Source organism: Sceloporus occidentalis, unplaced genomic scaffold, assembly GCF_023333645.1.
Source record: "Sceloporus occidentalis isolate IW3139 unplaced genomic scaffold, rSceOcc1.0.p SCAF_3, whole genome shotgun sequence".
NCBI classification, from domain to species: Eukaryota; Metazoa; Chordata; class Lepidosauria; order Squamata; family Phrynosomatidae; genus Sceloporus; species Sceloporus occidentalis.
This window is the reverse complement of record NW_028316983.1, coordinates 168918058-168935516: the sequence shown is the minus strand read 5'-3', so window position 1 is coordinate 168935516 and position 17459 is coordinate 168918058. Positions and strand designations below refer to the sequence as shown.

Below are 17459 nucleotides of genomic sequence, written 5' to 3'. Positions count from 1 at the left end.
GACACCCCTCTCCCTGCCCTGTTGGGCTCAGTTGCAGTGACTGGATGGGATAAGCCTTACTCAGGATTTCATGGACGGGGCGAGTGGAAGCCCAGCTGAAAAATTGGGTAAGACATTGGATGCAGTGTCCCCTCTTTTTGAATTCATATATATTGGCAGCCATATATACTGGCAGTCAATCATATTATGACCGATTCATGATAGTATTTTGATTGATTTATTATGACTTTTGAATGCTTTATGATGGCATTATGTCTGATTTATGACTGCATTATGATTGATTTATGCGGGATTTATGAGGGATCAATGTGAAGTTGAAGGCTTTCATGGCCGACATCCATAGTTTTTTGGAGGGGTTTTTTGGGGCTATGAGACCAGACCGTCTTCTATAAGAGTTTATTCCTGATGTTTTGCCAGCAGCTGTGGCTGGCATCTTCAGAGAATGCTGGAATGGAAGAGAGTGAGGTATATATACTGGCAAAGGCTACAGGGTGTCCATGTATTTAATGATCCATTGTCTGCTGGGAATCCCTCTCACCCTGGGTGGTTTTCATTTGCAATTGCTGGTTACCAGTCCTGAAAAACACCAAAATCAGGACCCAGCAAAACAAAGAAATAAACAAACAACAAACCCTCCAATTTATGATCAATTTATGACCCTGGTATTATGCATTAGACTTGTGGCCATTTTGATAACCCAACTAATGGTGTCCGGCATCTCCTTTGTCGCTTTGCAGAAGATTTGCTATGGAAAAGGCAAGTTGCCACTTTTCCACTTGTCATCAATCTGCTGCTATCTTAAGTGAATCACAAGACTAGTTTTCCACCCAAACTCAGAATGACAAGTGACTATACAAACCCTGTCTCCTCCTGAGCTCTAAGGAGGCAAGTAAAGCTGGGGGGGGGGGGGGGGCTGTATGGGGCTCTGTGCTTGGAAGGTGATTTAGAACCCAGAGCCAAACCAGAAAGGTCCCCACCTATCTTTCTGGAGGTAAGGTAGAACAAACATTTTCTAGCACCTCAGCTGTGCAGAGGAGAAACCAGGAAAGTAAAAGCTGGAGGGGAAGCACCCTGGGCCAAGTGATCACAATTGCAGGCTTGGCTACCAAGGCCAGCCAAAGCCTACAGACCTATTACTAAAGACGAAGGTCAACTGGATAAGATTTGGGATAACCATGATCAGATTTCCCAGTGTTTTAAGACAGTCTCTCTCCCATAGTCACCACCCAGCCTGTATTAGGAGCAAGGTGCTAAAGAGCAATTTTAAAACTCTTTCTCTACCCTGTTCCACCAGTCATGCGAAGTTCCAAGCTACAAAATTATGCCAAACTCCAAGTTACTATTAATCATGATAGCTGCAGCTTGGTAACCATTTCTCCTCCCATCACTGGCAATAATGGCAGCTTTCAGTTATGTGTACATCTGTTTTAAATTGGAAGAAAATCTGCCAGACGATTTGTCCACAGTTTTCCTAGTTACATCTATTTTGACCTTTAATTCTGCTGAAATCAATGGAGCTGAAGTGCTAAAATATGTGCAACAATAGGATTTATGCACAGCTACATTTTTGTCGGTTGCTTATCAAGGCTATGATCAAATAACTTGTATACTTGCTTCAAAAGTGGTTATCACATAAATTTCCCCAAATCTTTCAAAGTCCAGAAGCTGCCTCTTGGGAAATGCTCTTCAGCAGAGTTGAGGGGAGAGAAAAAACAATCATAGAATCATAGAATCATAGAGTTGGAAGAGACCACAAGGGCCATCCAGTCCAACCCCCTGCCATGCAGGAAATCCAAATCAAAGCATCCCCGACAGATGGCCATCCAGCCTCCGTTTGAAGACCTCCAAGGAGGGAGACTCCACTACACTCCGAGGAAGTGTGTTCCACTGTCGAACAGCCCTTACTGTCAGGAAGTTCCTCCTAATGTTGAGGTGGAATCTCTTTTCCTGCAGCTTGCATCCATTGCTCCGGGTCAGGGACGTAGCCGGGGGGGGGGGGGGTTCTGGGGGTCCGGACCCCCCCCCCTTCCATTAGAAAAATGAATGGTGTGTGCTGCTGCGCCGCCGCACTCAAGCCCCATTATAATGGTGGCACTTAGTCTGGAACCCCCTTCCTAAAATCCTAGCTACGTCCCTGTCCGGGTCCTAGTCTCTGGAGCAGCAGAAAACAAGCTTGCTCCCTCCTCAATATGACATCCCTTCAAATATTTAAACAGAGCTATCATATCACCTCTTAACCTTCTTTTCTCCAGGCTAAACATAAACGATAAGACTAGAAAACAAGCAAGCTAGTTTATCAATAGTTATACGTGCCAGAAGCTATTTGACTTCAAACGGTATAAACTCAATAAAAAGCCATTGTACAAAAGGTATGAATTTACCTTTTTTTATTGTTCATGTCAGTGGAATGCTTCTCTTTAATGGTTCACTACATTTTTGGTTACTTCACAAATCAGTCAATGTTTTGAAACATGTTACTAAGACAGCAGCACTTCTCACTATTCTTGAGAAAATTAAAGCCAACAGCACTTTTAAAATTGTGTAATTTCTTTCGGGAATGGAAGCTAGAAAATTACTGTCTGCATTTGCTATTAGTACAGAGGATGCTGAGTAGTACTGCTTAGTGGTTGTTGGCATGTTTTCCCCTGCTCATTTCAAAACAATGGCTAGATAGTGGCTAGTTTTGCCACTAAAAATTCTTTATCAAGTACAGTCGACCCACCATATCCAAGGATATGATTCAGTTTGAGACATGCCTGCGTTTGAGCTTTCTTGATTTTATTATCAATTAAAATACACAAAGATTCATGATACGTTAGATAAATAAATATTTGATATAAGCAAACTATTCTCTGATGCCCAATGGGTATAAACACAAGCAGGACAATCCTCTTAGATCTTTCCTTGAAATTCCAGTTATAGATCATAGTTATGGATCACAGTTCAGATAGCGCTTCTGTATTTTCTTTCTATGAACCATCTGTCTGATTTAATGGCAAATTAAATATAGAGATACAGAAATCAGCCTTAGAGTGAAGTTCCTTACTCAGAGATCCTGGTTAAATCCAAATCACTGCCTGCTTAACTGAAATTCACAGTCCAGTCCTCACTTTGAGATTCCAACCTACTCTGCCCCCTAATTAGCTGTGCCCTCTAACTAAGTCTGCCCCATTAATTTCCACTGCCTGATCATCCTGGCACTCATGCAGTATAAGCAGGTCAGGATCAGAGAAGATAAACTGGAAAATTTCAAGTATGTCATCCTGCAGTTCTTCCACAATTGTCTAGCTTGGTAAAATCATGCCCTGCCTTTCCTAATCCAGAAAGAAATCATCTACAGGAGGACCCAAATCCTGATCATTGCTGAGAGAAGTATCAACATGCTTGTTATCAAGTTCTTGATTAAGTTGTGCTGATGCATGAACTGTTCTCAAAATCCCAATCTTGAACACACCCCTAAGAGCTGAATATTGGCCTTCAGAGCAGAAAGTTCTTTCTTTAGACCATGTAGGCTCTGCAAGATTCTTTCCTTTGTTTGGGCTCTAAGAAAGTATTGATCTCAAAGGCATTCATACTAGAGCTGCTTTCTGTAGCTTTTATGTACCATTATCTGTTGCACTGGCCTTGCATTAAGAATTAAGGAAAGGTGAAATACAGAAACAAGAAATTAAACCAAAAATCCAATTGTAAATTCTGGATCTAGAGACTAACTGTCCCTAGGTTCTTGACTGTACAGATCTACAAAGTCTCCCAAGTGAGGATCTTTGCCAACATCATTATACACCGAGGAAGTAAAATTCAATGCTACTGCTACAGGGGGAAAGTTAGCTTTGCCTGTATCATCCCCACAGTTAAATAATTTGAACATGCTCTCCAAAATGGCCAAGATCCTACACTTTTTGTGTAACAGATATACACCAGCTTTGTTACAGTGGATCCCACAGTTCTGTAAACCATTGTGCAGCAGGTATCACAGCCTTGGGCTCAACTGTTGTGTAGCCATCTATTAGCTCCCAACTGACCAAATCAAAAGTGAGAGAGAAGGTTGCACTTGTGTCATAACTGCCTGTAAAACCACAAACAAGCAACCTCTCACAAAAACATACCTGCTTTTGCAACTATTTTTATGTTAGTAAAGTGCCTAATGGGATTCTAAACCAAACATAAGTCTACACAACTGAGATAATATTACTGACATTATTTTGGACACTAAAGGCAACATGGTTATATGGGCATGGGCTCACTTCCAAGCAATGAAAGCTATAGCACCAGGAAAGGAAGAGGAGTGAGTGCCCCCCCCCCCCCCGGTGCTTTCCCCAGGGCTATATATAGCTGGCTAAGGAAAACCAGCTATAGCACTGGGAAAGGAAGATGAGCGAGCATCCCCCCCCCCCCCCCCGCATGCCTTTCTTGGTTCTATAGCTGGCTGAGGGAAAGGATGAGGAGTGAGCGTCCCCCCAGCCTTCCCCAGTGCTATAGCCAGCTGAGGTAAGCCAGCTATAGCACTGGGAAAAGTGGGAGGGGTGTGTGCACACACCATTCCTGGCTGCTCCCTCCCTCCTAGGTTTTTTCCCCCTAGGAGGAAGAGGATGAGTGCATGTGCACATGACGAAAACCTCACAAATAATCAAAACTGTGAGTGTCAAAGCTGTGAAAGTTGAGGGCCAACTGAAAGCATATTTGTACATGTATGAGTCTGGTGTTCTAAATATGGAGCTAAATATGGCCTAAAGCTGATGGAATCATGCATGGATAATCCTTCCCTTTATTCCCCTAGTGAATATTGTTTATTACAGGCCTGCACAAAATATGGCCTGGGGCCACATGTGGCCCGCCAAAGGATTTTGAGCAGCCCACGAGGATGTGGAACGACTTCAAGTTTCCTCCACTGCTCGGACTTCTCCTGAAGAAAGGGCCATGTGGAGGAGAAGGGGGTATGTATGAACGCTCACCCTGAGAGGTTCCCCCACTGCCCAGCTTTCTCTTGAGAAAAAGGCCCAACAGCAGAGGAGGAGGGGGCAAATGCTTGCCCCTCAAGGGTCCTCAGTTGCTTGGCCTTTTCCCAAGGAAGAGTCATGGAATAGGAGGAAAAGGACAGGCAAGGCTCCTCTGCCACTCGGCTTTCTCCTGAGCAGAGGGCTGGGCAGAGGAAGAGAAGGATGGAATAATGATGCTGATGATGACGATAATAATAATAATAATAATAATTAATTAAAGCCTATCTATGGCCTGAAGAAGTTTAGCTATTTTAATTTTGGCTCCTACGTACTGCCAAGTTGTGTAGATCTGGTTTAGAAAAATACAAGTACAGGCAAATGAGATATTTCTGGTTGCTACAGGGAATCCTCCTTTCTTCACTGAATGCTCAGGCTAGCCTCATTCCCAGTGAACAGATGTCTGTTGTTGAATCTGCCTGTGACACATGAATGACCTGCATATGTGTAATGCATGAAAAGAGCTAGTGAGCAAGGAGATTCTGGCACATCATGGAGGACAGAAACAGAAAAACAGGCTCATATTTCACACATCTCAAAGTAAAGAGAAGATGGAAAGAAGGTACAATTAGTTTCCTCCCTTCCACATATTTCTTCCCTTCCTCATATCCACACGGGATATAAAAGAACACAAGACAGAGTGTCCCTCCTGCCATTTGTTCCAGCTTCCCCAGTTGTATTATCTGTTATAATGTGTTTGAATATATGAGCATTAACACATGCTTGCCTCAATATGCTGTCATTTATTAGGAGATTCCATCAACAACTCAAATATGGAATAGTTGAGAGCACCTGATTTTATGGGATTATACTGATAAGGCATTAAACTGAAATGCAGAAGATTCTGTAAGTCACATTCTGTTATATTTGGTTTGCATCAAATTTTACTGGTCTGGTATGTACTAAATCCATTAACTTGTCCATTCATCAAGATTCAGCTTTTCCCATATGTTTGTCACATGGCCAGTTTACAGAGTTAAACCACTGGGTTAAACCAGCTTTCTCCATTCAAAGAGCCCCTTTCCAATGGTAACTCACATGTAGAGGAGCTTCTGTAGTTGGTAGACAATGGAATGCTGGCCAGGTCTATTAGGTCTCATTGATTTGGACTCAGCAAACACTCTTCAGAGCAGCTTTTCCCAACTTGGCCCCCATCTCGACTCTTTGAACTACAATTAACACTGTTCCCAGACAGCATGTCCAATGATGGTTCAGATGGTGAGAGATGTGCTCCAATATATTCAGAACCTGCCAGGTTAATGAAAGATACTGGATAATGGTTCATCTGCCATTACTGAGCTGCTCTTGATGAAGGCCCTCAGTAACTTTCCAGGAAATTTACAACCCTCAAACACACTGCTGCAATGGGTTAAGAATGAATATTTTTTTAAAAGCATGATTTCAGTTTAGAAGGGCTCTTTTTGCAGGGCTTGGGGAAGGAACAAATACCATTTCCCATCATAAAATAATTAACAAGTATTATCACTACTTACATTATGACGGCAGTCGGCCCTCCTTATCCACGGATTCAAGTATTCATGGTTTGAAAATATCCAATAATTCCAAATAGCAAACCTTGATTTTTCCATTTTATATGAGGGACACCATTTTACTATGCCATTGTATTTAATGGGACTTGAGCATCCATGGATTTTGTTATCCATGGGGGGTGGGGGGTGGGTGGGTCCTGGAACCAAACCCCAGCATATAACAAGGGCCCACTGTACTAGTACTAAGGTCTTAAAGATCTGAGGGAATTTCAGAGAAAGATATTAGGTTCAGAGAAGGAGGAAATATAAACTAAATACACTTTTTGACCAAGAGTGAACTATACATAGAAACTAAGTAAAGTGCCCATTGTATTTTTCATAGTGTTGGAAATGGGTCCTTTGTAGATTAGGCAATAAACAAGTGGAATGAAAGAAATGACAAAATGATTGTCTGGAAATCTGACAATGCATGAAGTCAGAGAAGGGAAAACTGCAAAACTGAAATTAACGGAGATAATTTTTCCCCAATTGCTACCCAACCAGCTGACCCAAGGAGTTTCCAATTGTAAGCAGGTGAGTTAAGTTATTTTGAGACTTGACAGGTGAGACGTAGTGCTTGAGTGGCATCATTCTGCCACTACATGGAGTCATTTCCCCCAGTCTATAAGTCAAAATCAGTTGATGATAGTTGCTACATATCTGGAGGGGGTGGGTGGGTAAGCTCTGTTATTAGACAAGATGTGTTACTGTTTCCCAAATGTGTTGTTGTTTCCAAATACTAACAGTTGAGAGCTAACATGGTGTAGTGGTTTTAGTGTTGGACTACAATTCTGGAGACCAGCGTTTGAATCCCGCTCAGCTATGGAACCCCACTGGGTGATCTTGGGCAAGTCACACACTCTCTGCCTTAAAGGAAGGCAAGAGCAAACCTCCTCCTCTGAAATCAGGCCAAGAAACCCCTATGACAAGGAGCCAACTACCAGTCCCTGGAACCCTCCACGGGTTGCATGAATTGCCAAAAACATTTAAAAGCTACACAAACCAAACCTGAGAGCCAATTTCTATTTATCACCAAATAACTGAGAACCTTCTCTTAAATATAACCAACAGTGACTGTTGTCTGGGTAGGAGTAGCATGCAAACAAACTACTCCACAATAACAGAACACCTTTCAATTGGAAGTCCCCTTAAATGCAAGCATAGATATTTCAGGGAACATGGCACAATTCAAGTTGAGCTTGCACTTGATGGCTTTCAGCACACAGTCAGAGAGAAATTTAAATAAATATGAGGTTCTGAAAATTTCATCAGCCATTTAAAATGATAATTCTACTGCTGTAAGTGCAAGAGCTACCAGAAGAACCATATTTTAAAAATCCATTAAGAATCCTTCATTTGAATGGCATTGCGATCTGTTGGGTCAGTGATCTGTAAATGAAGAAGGATCAGCAAAAGGGCTGTAATTAATTTGAAGGTGCTTGTCAAAAATTGCTTCTGTTAATACTACTTACACGATGGTGGTGAATGTTAGTGGGGTGCCAGTGACACTGCAGCAATTCTGAACAAATGCACTAAGTCCGAAAGACTGTGCATACCACAATGCACATTTATAAAATGTGACAAATGTTTTGTACTTCAAAACCTCAATCTGATTGTTGGGCTCCAAATTTCCAGCACCAATGCATGATATATTATTGAACATTATTCTGCCCTTCTTCACTGAAACCAGGACAGTTTACAACTTGATGTTCTTAATAATAGCATTTTTAAAAAAACACACACAACTAATCAGAACAATTAAAGGACTGAACACTATCATCGTGAACAATTCTGCATGAAATTCTTCTGTCTAATCTTATGAAAAGTGTAATGCCCGTTTCAACATAAATATTTTGACCCATTTCCTAAGTTAGCCCTGAAAGCATTTTTTACTGGGAAGAGAAGTACCAAGTTTATATGTGGTATGTAAATAAACAAATATATTAAGAGATAAAAAGAAGAAGAGATATATAATAATTATATTAATAACACACACACACACACACACACACACAATCAGTGTCTTTTGCCACTTTAAAGGCTAACTAATTTTATGATGGTACAGGGTGAATATCCCTTATCTAGAATTCTGAAATATGAAATACTCCAAAATAGTCCACATGGGTAGCTGAGAAAGTATTTTGCTTTCTGATGGTTCAGTGTTTGTTCTTGTGTTATTGCCCTCGAATCGACCTCTACTCATGATGACCCTGTGTATGAGACATCTCCCAACTCCCCATACTCCACTGCTCTGCTTAAGTCTTGCAGATTCAAGCCTGTGACCTCCTTGATTGAGTTATCTGGTGTATGTGGTCTTCTTCTCTTTCTGCTGCCCTCTACCATTCTTAGCATTATTGTCTTTTCCAATGATTCAGGCCTTTTCATGATGTGGCTAAAGTGCGACAGCCTCAATTTAATCATCTTGGTTTCCAGGGAGAATTCAGGCGTGGTTTGGTCAAGGACCCATTTGTTTGACTTTTTGGCAGTCCATGGTATTCTTAGCAGTCTTCTCCAGCACCACATCTCAAATGAGTTGATTTTCATTGTTTCAAACACAAAACTATTTTACAAATTATGTATAAAATTACCTCCAGGGTATGTTAATAATCTGTATGCAAAACATAAATGAATTTCATGTTTAGACTTGGGTTGCATCTCCAAGATATCTCATTATGAATATGCAAATATTCCAAAATAAACGAATGAATAAACAAACAATAAATCTAAAATCCAAAGCACTTCTGGTCCCAGGCATTCCAAATAAGGGAGACTTAGCCTCTATAAGTTTATGGCTACTGTCCAGTTCATCATGAAGTATATGAAGTGTTATTTAGCTGGCAGATCTATATACATGCTGGATGGCTGGACTAAAACAGTGGGACCCATAGAAATTTATGCCAAAGTAAAACTGGTTAGGGCTTAATTCAACATTCCACTGGCAGTCACAACAGAGCATTCTTTCCTTCTTCTCTGTTCTCCCTTGCACCTCTTCATATTGCAAACAAATTGTCTCTAACCCCCCTCCCCTGCCAAGCCCGTCAGATCTCATTCTGGAAGTGCATGAAGAGTAACAGTGGGGAGGGTACTGAAATCACCCCACTCCTAGTTCTATTTTGCAGTTTTGATGTGGTCAGTTTCTGAGTTGTTTCCCAGTGCAGTACCCATACCCCAAAACATACCCATCCTAAGCTCTCGAGGAACACCCACACTTATGTTTGCGGCCATGCTGTTGAGTGTCATCATTAAAACCAGGTGGTGGAAGAAGGAAAAGCCAATTGGCCTACTGGAACAGACCCACAAATATTCTATTAATTCAACATATTATTGTAGAAGCTGCAGGCGTCTGGTGTAATGTTTTGCTTTTGCAATGTCTGTGATGAGATGTCTATAGGGGAATAACTGTACAGGAAGGTCATAGTTGGCTGGCTCTAGGAGATGAGACACTACAAATAAAGACCTCCTAAATACAGAAGTAAAAATAAATGAGTTTTACAGATGTGAGCTGGTTTGAATATCCAAAATGTCTCCTTCCATGCAGATTGAGCCCATTCTGTTTCTGTGTGCTGGAAATAATTTCTACTGCTTTCTAGCAAATATTGGCTGCAGAGCTTTACTGTGGATGTAAGTTGAATTTTAATATGGGTATAAATAAAACAATTATATTGTGGAAGCTTAAATATTGAATTTCTATCAGATTTTTTTTAAAAAGCAAAGGGAGAATGACTTAAGCTGAACTGGGGTATACTTAATAACTGACTGTCAACGGTAGCTATTAAATAATTGCACACATAATTTGTGTTACAATTGCTTGATTGCATACATTTCTATATAAACCAGTGTGCAAATGCACTTAGCAGCTTTATCAAGTTATTTGACAGTGAGATGTTATTATATTACTAGGTGCCAGCTGTCAAAAAGATGAATGAGTCACCTTTAACCTTCAAAGTTATGCAGTTCATAATGAAACAGTGTAAATTTAAAGTACTGGATTCTGATTAAACATACCAATCATAATGTAACATTACAATAACAATGAAATAATTGCCCCAATCAATCTGAATATAATTTTTTAAACTAGAAAGAAAATTCATAATACTGAAATATAAAACATACTACCCCATGCTTGCTGGAGAATGATGGGAAACACAGTATAACACACATCAAGGATACCAGGTTAGGGAACACTGGCTTCGATCAACAGCCATATAAGATTTCCAGACAGTGTACCGTCATAAGTTTCCATTCAAATACAACCTGACAGATTAACCTGCATCTTGGATTCTCAGACCATTCTTGCCCAGAGGGACCACATTATTCCAAAATAATTTGGAAAAACAGGCCCATACATGTTCCTTGAACATGATCCTCATTTCTCCAATATGGCTCCTTTATATGATCTGCTTCTCTGTATCATTTTGCAAACAGGAAAATATTTTGGATCTTTGCATGTAATTTAAAATCAACAGTGAAAATAGTACTGCTAACTCAATGCACAGAACAACAACAAAAATGTTACAGACCTGTATAGGCTATTAAAATAAATTATAAGCCAGTCAGACATTCCACACAGGGTCAAGCAGTGCAATTTACAGAAAATAGTCTGTCCACAGTTCTCAATACACAATTGAACTGTTCGTTGTCTAACCTAACAAATGTTGGTTCCAGCCAATAATTTTTAGATAAAGAAGTCTCTGTGCACATTAGAGCCAACAGAACATATTTTAAAATTGATTTCAACTGTTGTCAAAATAATTCATACCATTATGGAAAAGGATCTTGAAGGAGAGCCATAAATAGTCATAATTTGCTAAAGCAAAGTCCTGGGATTAAGATACAAAAGCCAACCTATCCCATATACAGGAAAGAAAAAGCGACTTTACACAATATTATCCAGTTATGTTATTGCATCTTGCCCACCCTCCCTTTTTTTCCCTTTTTGTGTGTAGTGTCAACTATCTTGAAAAGGTCCATTAAAGAGGATTTCAATGAAGTACATTCCAAACATTCTATTTATAGCTATTCAGGCATAAAAGTAATTTGAAACAGATTAGCAACCCACTGTATAAACCACATCAAAGCAATTCTAGGGTGCAAAGTCTGAAGATGCAGGAAGATGATTCCCCTTCTACCTTAATTATGAAGTGACAAGTAACTGCAGGTAAAATGAAGGGCAACATGGGGAGGGGGAGCTTTTCATTTTTGGTTAAGTATCACACCTACTTTTCTTTAAGGAAATCCACCACTCTTCTGAAGTCTGCCACACAATATTCTCTCCTCATGTCCATGAGTATGCTGTCAGAGGCAGACTGAACTGGTACATGAAGAAAAGCATAGACTCTTGGATGGTTGAGAATTTTTGCCATTTCCTAGAACATGAAAAATAAAGAGTGATACAGTATTTTACTACAGCACAATGGCAACTCCACTGTCTCCATGCATCGAACAGCACACAGAAAACCCATGTCACACATATTAACTAACATTGCAGTATACTTTGAGATTATGCTGCAGTGCTCATTGCACTTTGATATAAAATAAGAGGAAATATACTTTCCCAAAAACAGAGTATCTTAGGAGAAGAAGGAATACTTTAAGACTAGTGGGTAGAATATAAACATGATGAGGTATGCTTAATGTTCCAGATAACGTGTCTAGAACCATAGCTCACATGACACTTTGAATTCTTATTTGGTGACTCATCAAGTCATGGCTTAAAGCTGTATAGATTAAATGGCTTTCCATATTGTTTTATGTCTGAGGTGAAGCAAAATAATGTGAAAGTTCTGGAGTGTCATACAGGTACATGTACTCATCAACTTGATACTGCAGTGATCAAGTGAAGTACCATATATATATATATATATATATATATATATATATATATGAAACAGCTTGGTTGGCTGGCTTGCTTTAGAGCTTCGGATGAGAGCCAGCATGGTGTAGTGCTTTGAGCACTGGACAAAGACTTTGGAGACCAGAGTTTAAATACCAGCTTGAACCATGGAAACCCACGGGTGACTTTGGGCAAGTCACACTTTCTCTGCCTGAAAAGATGGCAATGGCAAACCACCTGTGAAGAAACCTGCCAAGAAAACCCCATGACAGGGTCATCATAAGTGGGAAATGACTTGAAGGGGCACAGCTACAGCAACATGATGCCATGTGATCATTAACCATAATAATAATAAATAAATGTTTTATTTGTATACCGCCCTTCCGTAGGATCATGAACCTATATTATGACTTTATAATTTTACTTGCCAGTGTTGATGCAGTATACCAATTATCTTTTAAAAAGAAAATTAAACTGCTACAATTTCTCTAGTACCAGAAAAACAACAACTTGTAATTCTCTTTTTGTACAATCTCATCTGCATCTAAAGGTCAATTTAATATAATATGTTCACCTGGAGATTCCATTTTGTATTTTCATAGTAATTTTTCTGATTTTACATACAAAAAGAAAGAGAACCTGTCATTGTTATCAACATTTCTTCATTTAATATAAACCCAGTTCTGACAGATGAGATAGTTTAGTATTCTGGACTGATATTTGGATGCACAGAATTACACAGTAATCATTTTACAACATATGTATTTTACAACATTGTCATTTGTAAGCAATATCCCAAGTTTCAGCTGCCTGCCATAATTGTTTTAACAGGGGGGAAAACCAGTAGTACAGTATTTTAAAACATAGAAATTGTGATGCTTTCACTTTTGTTTTTGCAAAAATGGAGGGCCTTCTCAAAACAAATGTTCTACCTCATGTGAACATATGTTTTCTGGTACTGGGCACCTAAGTGTTGTGGAATGTTGCTGACATAAATATGATGGGGTCTACTTAGGCCATGCAATACACTGGAATTCTCTTGTGATGGAAAATATCCCAGATTAACTGAATGAATATACTTAAAAAAAATAATCTCCCTGGATAAGGGTTAATCAAGATCTGTCAAATATTTAACTATTACATTTCTATATTCTCATTAGTTATTTGAAAATGATACCCAAAATACAAGTCTCAACAAAAAATAATCTTGATATTAATGATACATATTTTGTTACTGCAGATTATTCAAATGATGCCACAACACTGAAAATGTGTCTGTTCATCTATCAAGGAACACAAAGGATTTTATGCATTCAAGTCAAATGACAGATTTGTAACAGCAGAGGTGGTGGCCGAGAGAACTTTAATTACCCATCGGAATATAAATACATTATATAGTGATATCTCATTTGGTTACTAATTAATGTACAAATATTAAAAGAAAACCTGAAGACAGTTAATTATGCAAGGTATCCATTTGCTCTGTATTAATAGCCTTATCCTCATCCTTGTGTCTTCAGTCAATATAAATGATAAAGACAGGCACTTTATTTTTGCAAAAGGATATAATTTTATTCTTTGTAAAACTGTATTTTCCAGTGGTGCTTAGATATGCAACTAGCAATGTAGGAAGACTCAATTAATGCTGATCCGCCTGCTGCTACTAATCCATGAACAAAATTAGCTTTAGCTCCCAAGATTTGCCACAGGCAGATGTCATATACAAGTGACTGTCAGAAGACGTGACACTGAGCCCAAAATTTAAGAGTGGAACAATCTAAATTCAAATACCCCCAACTATCTCTCAATGAACAAGGAGAAGTAAAGTGAACACTCGTGATGGGTTTAAATGGCTTTAGACCATTTTGAGAGTCAGTTTCTGCAGAAAAACCAGGTAGAAAAATTGACTGATGAGAAGTGAGAGAAGAGCCCCACTTATCAAGTGAGGCACCCCCCCTAGAATGGCATGGCATACAAGATTTCACTCTTATAAGGTGCCTACAATAAAAGAAGCAAGGAAGTTGTCATCCATACATACACCCTTACAACTAAAAGCAACTGTGCATACATGTTTTTGTCATGTTCCTTCAAGTCAACTCCAATTTAAGGAAATCCCATCATAGGGTTTGTTTGTTTATTTTTGAGAGGACCAGATATAATCAGAGGAGGTCTACTACTGCCTCCCTATAAAGCTCACAGAATATGACTTGCCCATGTGTCACCCATGGCCTGCCATGGTTAAGCAGGCATGTGGACCCTGGTCTTCAGGAATCCTAGTCCAGCATACAAACCACTACACCATGCTGTTTCTTCGAAACAAGTTATGCTGGCGAAACATCAGGAGGAAACTTTTCTAGAACATGGCCACACAGCCCGAAAAACCCACAAAAAACTAAGTTAGCTGGTGCTATATAAATGGTTTATATTCATTTCCTTGTAGGCTGAAATTAACCACGTTATAGTGACTAGAAAGAATGGGTGCAAACTGTAACACCAATCTAGAAATAACTCCTACTATCACTTACAGCTGCAAAGAACATACTAGGTGCAAAGATCACACTAGGGACTGACAATAGCAGTGTGGAAAATTAAGAAATGAGAGCATTAAAAGAGAATATAAGGATCAGTCATGACCTGGGTGGAATGATGGCACTAAAGCTACAATGAAGAATTTTAAAGAAATAAGTGTCTGGGAAGAGCAATGAGAGACCATGCTCTACTATGTCCAAATATTTCCACTGTGGTTATTTTGTTCCCTCTCAGTGTTTTCTTTCGTCACTACAGATGCAACTACACATCTGATTTCTATCAGAGAAATAGGTCATTGACCAGGTTGCAGAGAGAGAGAGAGAGAGAGAGAGAGAGAGAGAGAGAGAGAGAGAGAGAGAGAGAAGTTAAGAGTCCTCCCCTTTATGATTCTAGGATGAAGAAGGCCAAAGGGAAGCTAGCACCCTGGACTCCTGATCTGTACCAGAGGGTAGTAGGGAGAACTTGGTTAAGAGTGGGTGGAAGGATGGAAATCTTAACAGTTAGGATTAACTAGTGAAATAATGGAGTAGCAGTGTATATCCCAGAACAGTATGCAAAATATGATGTGGCCTCTTCCAAGAAACTTTGTAATCTAATGTATTCAGAATGAAAAATCAATGTGCTACAATAGTGAAGATATGAGACTGAGACTTAAAAGGTCTAGGTTCTAATCACAACTATGCTGTGAAATTCTCTGGGTGACTGTGTGCTAATCATTCTTCCTCAGTCTGAGATACCTCATAGGGCTCTTGTAAGAATAAAGTGGGGTGAAATCCATGTGCCCCACTTTGAGATCACTGGAGCAGTGGTATATATCACAGAAAACAAATAATAAATTAAGTGGTATACATTCACTTTGGACAACAGATTGTGGATATACTTCCACATAGGAAAAATACATAAATTAATATGTTACAAAGATAACATGTTTTGATATGAGAAAGCAGTTAAATATGAAATCCTCCATCATCTCTTGTTCTTTCAGTTAGTCTCAAAGGTGCTACTAGATCTCTCTAGTCTACATTGATTCTACTAACATGGGTATATTTCTGAATTCCACCATCTCTGGTGCAATGAGATACCAACGGGCTACATTATTTGGTATCTCTGTGCACACTGTTTCAGGACTCTGCTTGATGGAGAGGTCAAACATGAGAGGAGACTTCTTTTGCTAGACAAGTAAGTAAGGTAAGAAAATGTTAAATGTTAGCTGACAGCACAGAAACAAAATAGCGATGACACCTATTTAACACACTTTGCAAAGATGGCAAATTTGTTAACATCAGGAAATATGTTTATACCACTTGCTAAATATATTTCATATCTTCCACAAACTTCAGAGCGCAGAATATTAAAATACTTAGTATGTGAAAGAACAAAGAAAGAGAGGAGAGGATATTAACTGTAGTACTACAATACATTTCTAGGTGCCATGTCAGGGCATGTCTGGGGAAGCCATCTGTAGAGTATCAGCTTAAATGAGGCTATAGAATACAAATGCTGAGTTGACATGGAGAATCAAAGAGAAAGAGCAAAGAAATTCTATTGTAACTCACAGCACCGTTGGCATTTCATGAACATCCAAAGGAAAACACCCACCTACACACCAACATACCTCATACAGGACTCTTCTCAGTGGCTGATATATCACTAAAACATCCTGAATTAATAATGAAGATAAAACCCACAAATGGCACATGGCAGCATTTCAACAATACTCGTTTTGACAGATGACACCAAAGATTATGCATCTCTTAATGGGAAATCAAGCAATTAAAAGTGAATTGCTAGGTGTGAATGGCCTTTTTAAAATCAAGATGTACATATAAGCCACCACCTTCAAACATAAGGTATAGTCTAAAAATGATGAAAATATTTTAAAGCTTGATGTCAAGTAATTTGTGAAGCAGCATCAAAGCAGGCAGTATTCAGAGCCAAATCTGTTTACAGCACATGTCATTAACCTTCCAGTTTTTTAATGGTTACACAACAGCAGTTCAAATCCCACACCTATCAAGACATATTAAGTTCTGTTTCAATGTATCATTTTTATTTATTTAATCAATTCCTATATCTAAAAAAAAATCTTGAAGCAGTATAAGACATTAAAATCTAAAAACTAAAACCCGTGTAAATATTAAAATACAAATACTAAATAATCATTCAACCAATTAATTGAAGAAATTAATTAATCAGGATATAAGGTCAGGAGCTCAGTTCTCACTCAGTGGCCCAATCAGTTCAAGAAGGTCTGAGGAAAAAGATGGGTCTCTACTAGACATTTAAAGCAAAACAGAGCCTCTTGAAAAACAAAAGTACAACATGGTCCTACATATTTTAAAATTCAAACAGCAGTATTTCAAGCAGCCTAATTCAGAATCACATGTTAATGAGAGAACCTATAAAATCTTATCTCATAAAAACTTCAAGTGTCAATTCCAACTGATAGTACCAACTAAGAATGGAACCAGTGAATCAATGGAACATGCAAGAGTCAACTTATCTAGTTCACATTATATTAGTCATGTTTTTAATTACAAAGAAGAAACATTACAAAAAAACATCGTTCAGATT

General features: G+C 39.0%; 1 protein-coding gene across 3 annotated transcripts in view; it reads right to left on the bottom strand.

Annotated features, from left to right (window-relative positions):
* LOC149317087 (threonylcarbamoyladenosine tRNA methylthiotransferase-like) overlaps positions 1 to 17459 on the bottom strand; it is a 319318-nt gene that overhangs the window by 87184 nt on the left and 214675 nt on the right. For all 3 annotated transcript variants that reach the window (XM_089516838.1, XM_089516835.1, XM_089516836.1), the window contains exon 10: positions 11744 to 11889. In XM_089516838.1, coding sequence (XP_089372964.1) covers positions 11744 to 11889 — 146 coding nt within the window. The remainder of the gene's footprint in view (positions 1 to 11743; positions 11890 to 17459) is intronic.